The following is a 1,263-nucleotide window of genomic DNA, read 5'->3' as shown; positions in this document are numbered from 1 at the left end:
AAAAAAAAAAGAAAAGCCTGTAAATAGTTCAAGGTCTGTTTGTTGACCTTTAGGAGTGTTTTCCCGTTCAAGTCTGATGGGGTGCCACGCCCTGGCCCCAAAGTCTATTTTTGGTACTCCCTCCGGACTTCCTTGCTCTGCCCCCCTTGCTGTTCTGTTACATGCCCCTTAGTGTTTTGCCTCGGTGTGGTAGGGTCAGATCGGGTGCAGTTCCCGCTGCATTGTGCCTCCAGTGTTGTCCCCCATAGGGCTATGGGTCAGTGAGGGATGTCGTGTCTCATAGTGGAGCCGACCTTATGGTCTTCTCTGTGCATTGGCTGCTCTGAGCAGGGATGTCATCCTCAAGGCTTGGTGGGCCAGGTTGTGCTCCACTCTCCCCCTTCATTTGCTCCTGTGTGCTCTGATCACACATGTCCCTCTCCCAGCACATTTTTTATGCAGTTTTTGTGGTAAAATTAGGTGCCTTGGCTGGTATTCGGGTCAGCTTATACACAAGTATTTACAGTAAGTCACCGTTATCTGAATAATATCCATTAAAATATTTCAATTTCACTTCAGACCACACGTACACACCAAAAGAACCACATATGGCTCGAGAGCCGCAGTTTTCCGACCCCTCTTCTAGAAGTAAGTAGGTAGATTTTATGTTGTTTCAGAACAACAATGTGGAAAACTGTTAAATACATGCACAAAAAGCATGAAGAATGAAGTTGGTGCTGCTGAGTAATGCATGGAAGGGCTGTTGGACTGCAGAGATGTTCGCGCCCATTTTTACCACATGAGAAATGAAATCGTAAAGAAAGTGCTCTGAAACATAGATCCTAACTGTCACTGGATTTTAAAGCAAGAGAAGAGAGCCAGCTACCCTCCGTGCATCTTGGCTTCTAGAAAGATTAGCTATGCTATATGAAAGCAAAAGCATTTTCCTTATCATAGCCATCTTCATACTCTAACAATGACAGACTTAGCATGGCCCGGTCACGATGGAGATTTGTGCGTTGCTCTTTAGAGTGGAACCCCAAAACTTGATAGTTTGTGCTTTTTTATAGGAACGTAACTGATACAGATATTCTAGCTCTGGAAAGGCGGCTTCTCCAAACCATGGACATGATCATAAGCAAAAAGAAAAGGTAAGCTACAGTACACATGTTTTGTAGCCGGGACTGTTCTCAACGTGAATTTGACTGTGAATTGATGCTGGCCGGGAATCCATCTTGCTCATTTTTCGTGTGTGTGTGTGTGTGTGTGTGTGTGTGTGTGTGT

The 1,263-nt window shown here is 44.9% G+C and overlaps 1 protein-coding gene across 1 annotated transcript in view; it reads left to right on the top strand.

Annotated features, from left to right (window-relative positions):
* The window catches only part of GPR89A (G protein-coupled receptor 89A), a 28,340-nt gene that overhangs the window by 8,765 nt on the left and 18,312 nt on the right, over window positions 1–1,263 (top strand). Inside the window, exon 6 of the mRNA XM_004717268.2 lies at window positions 1,050–1,130. Within this exon, the coding sequence (XP_004717325.1) occupies window positions 1,050–1,130 (81 nt within the window). The remainder of the gene's footprint in view (window positions 1–1,049; window positions 1,131–1,263) is intronic.

The sequence above is a fragment of the Echinops telfairi genome, unplaced genomic scaffold (genome assembly GCF_000313985.2).
Source record: "Echinops telfairi isolate 266 unplaced genomic scaffold, ASM31398v2 ScPeMD7_7466;HRSCAF=8504, whole genome shotgun sequence".
NCBI classification, from domain to species: Eukaryota; Metazoa; Chordata; class Mammalia; order Afrosoricida; family Tenrecidae; genus Echinops; species Echinops telfairi.
The sequence above is the reverse complement of the archived record's forward strand: the minus strand, read 5'-3'. Positions and strand labels throughout refer to the sequence as shown.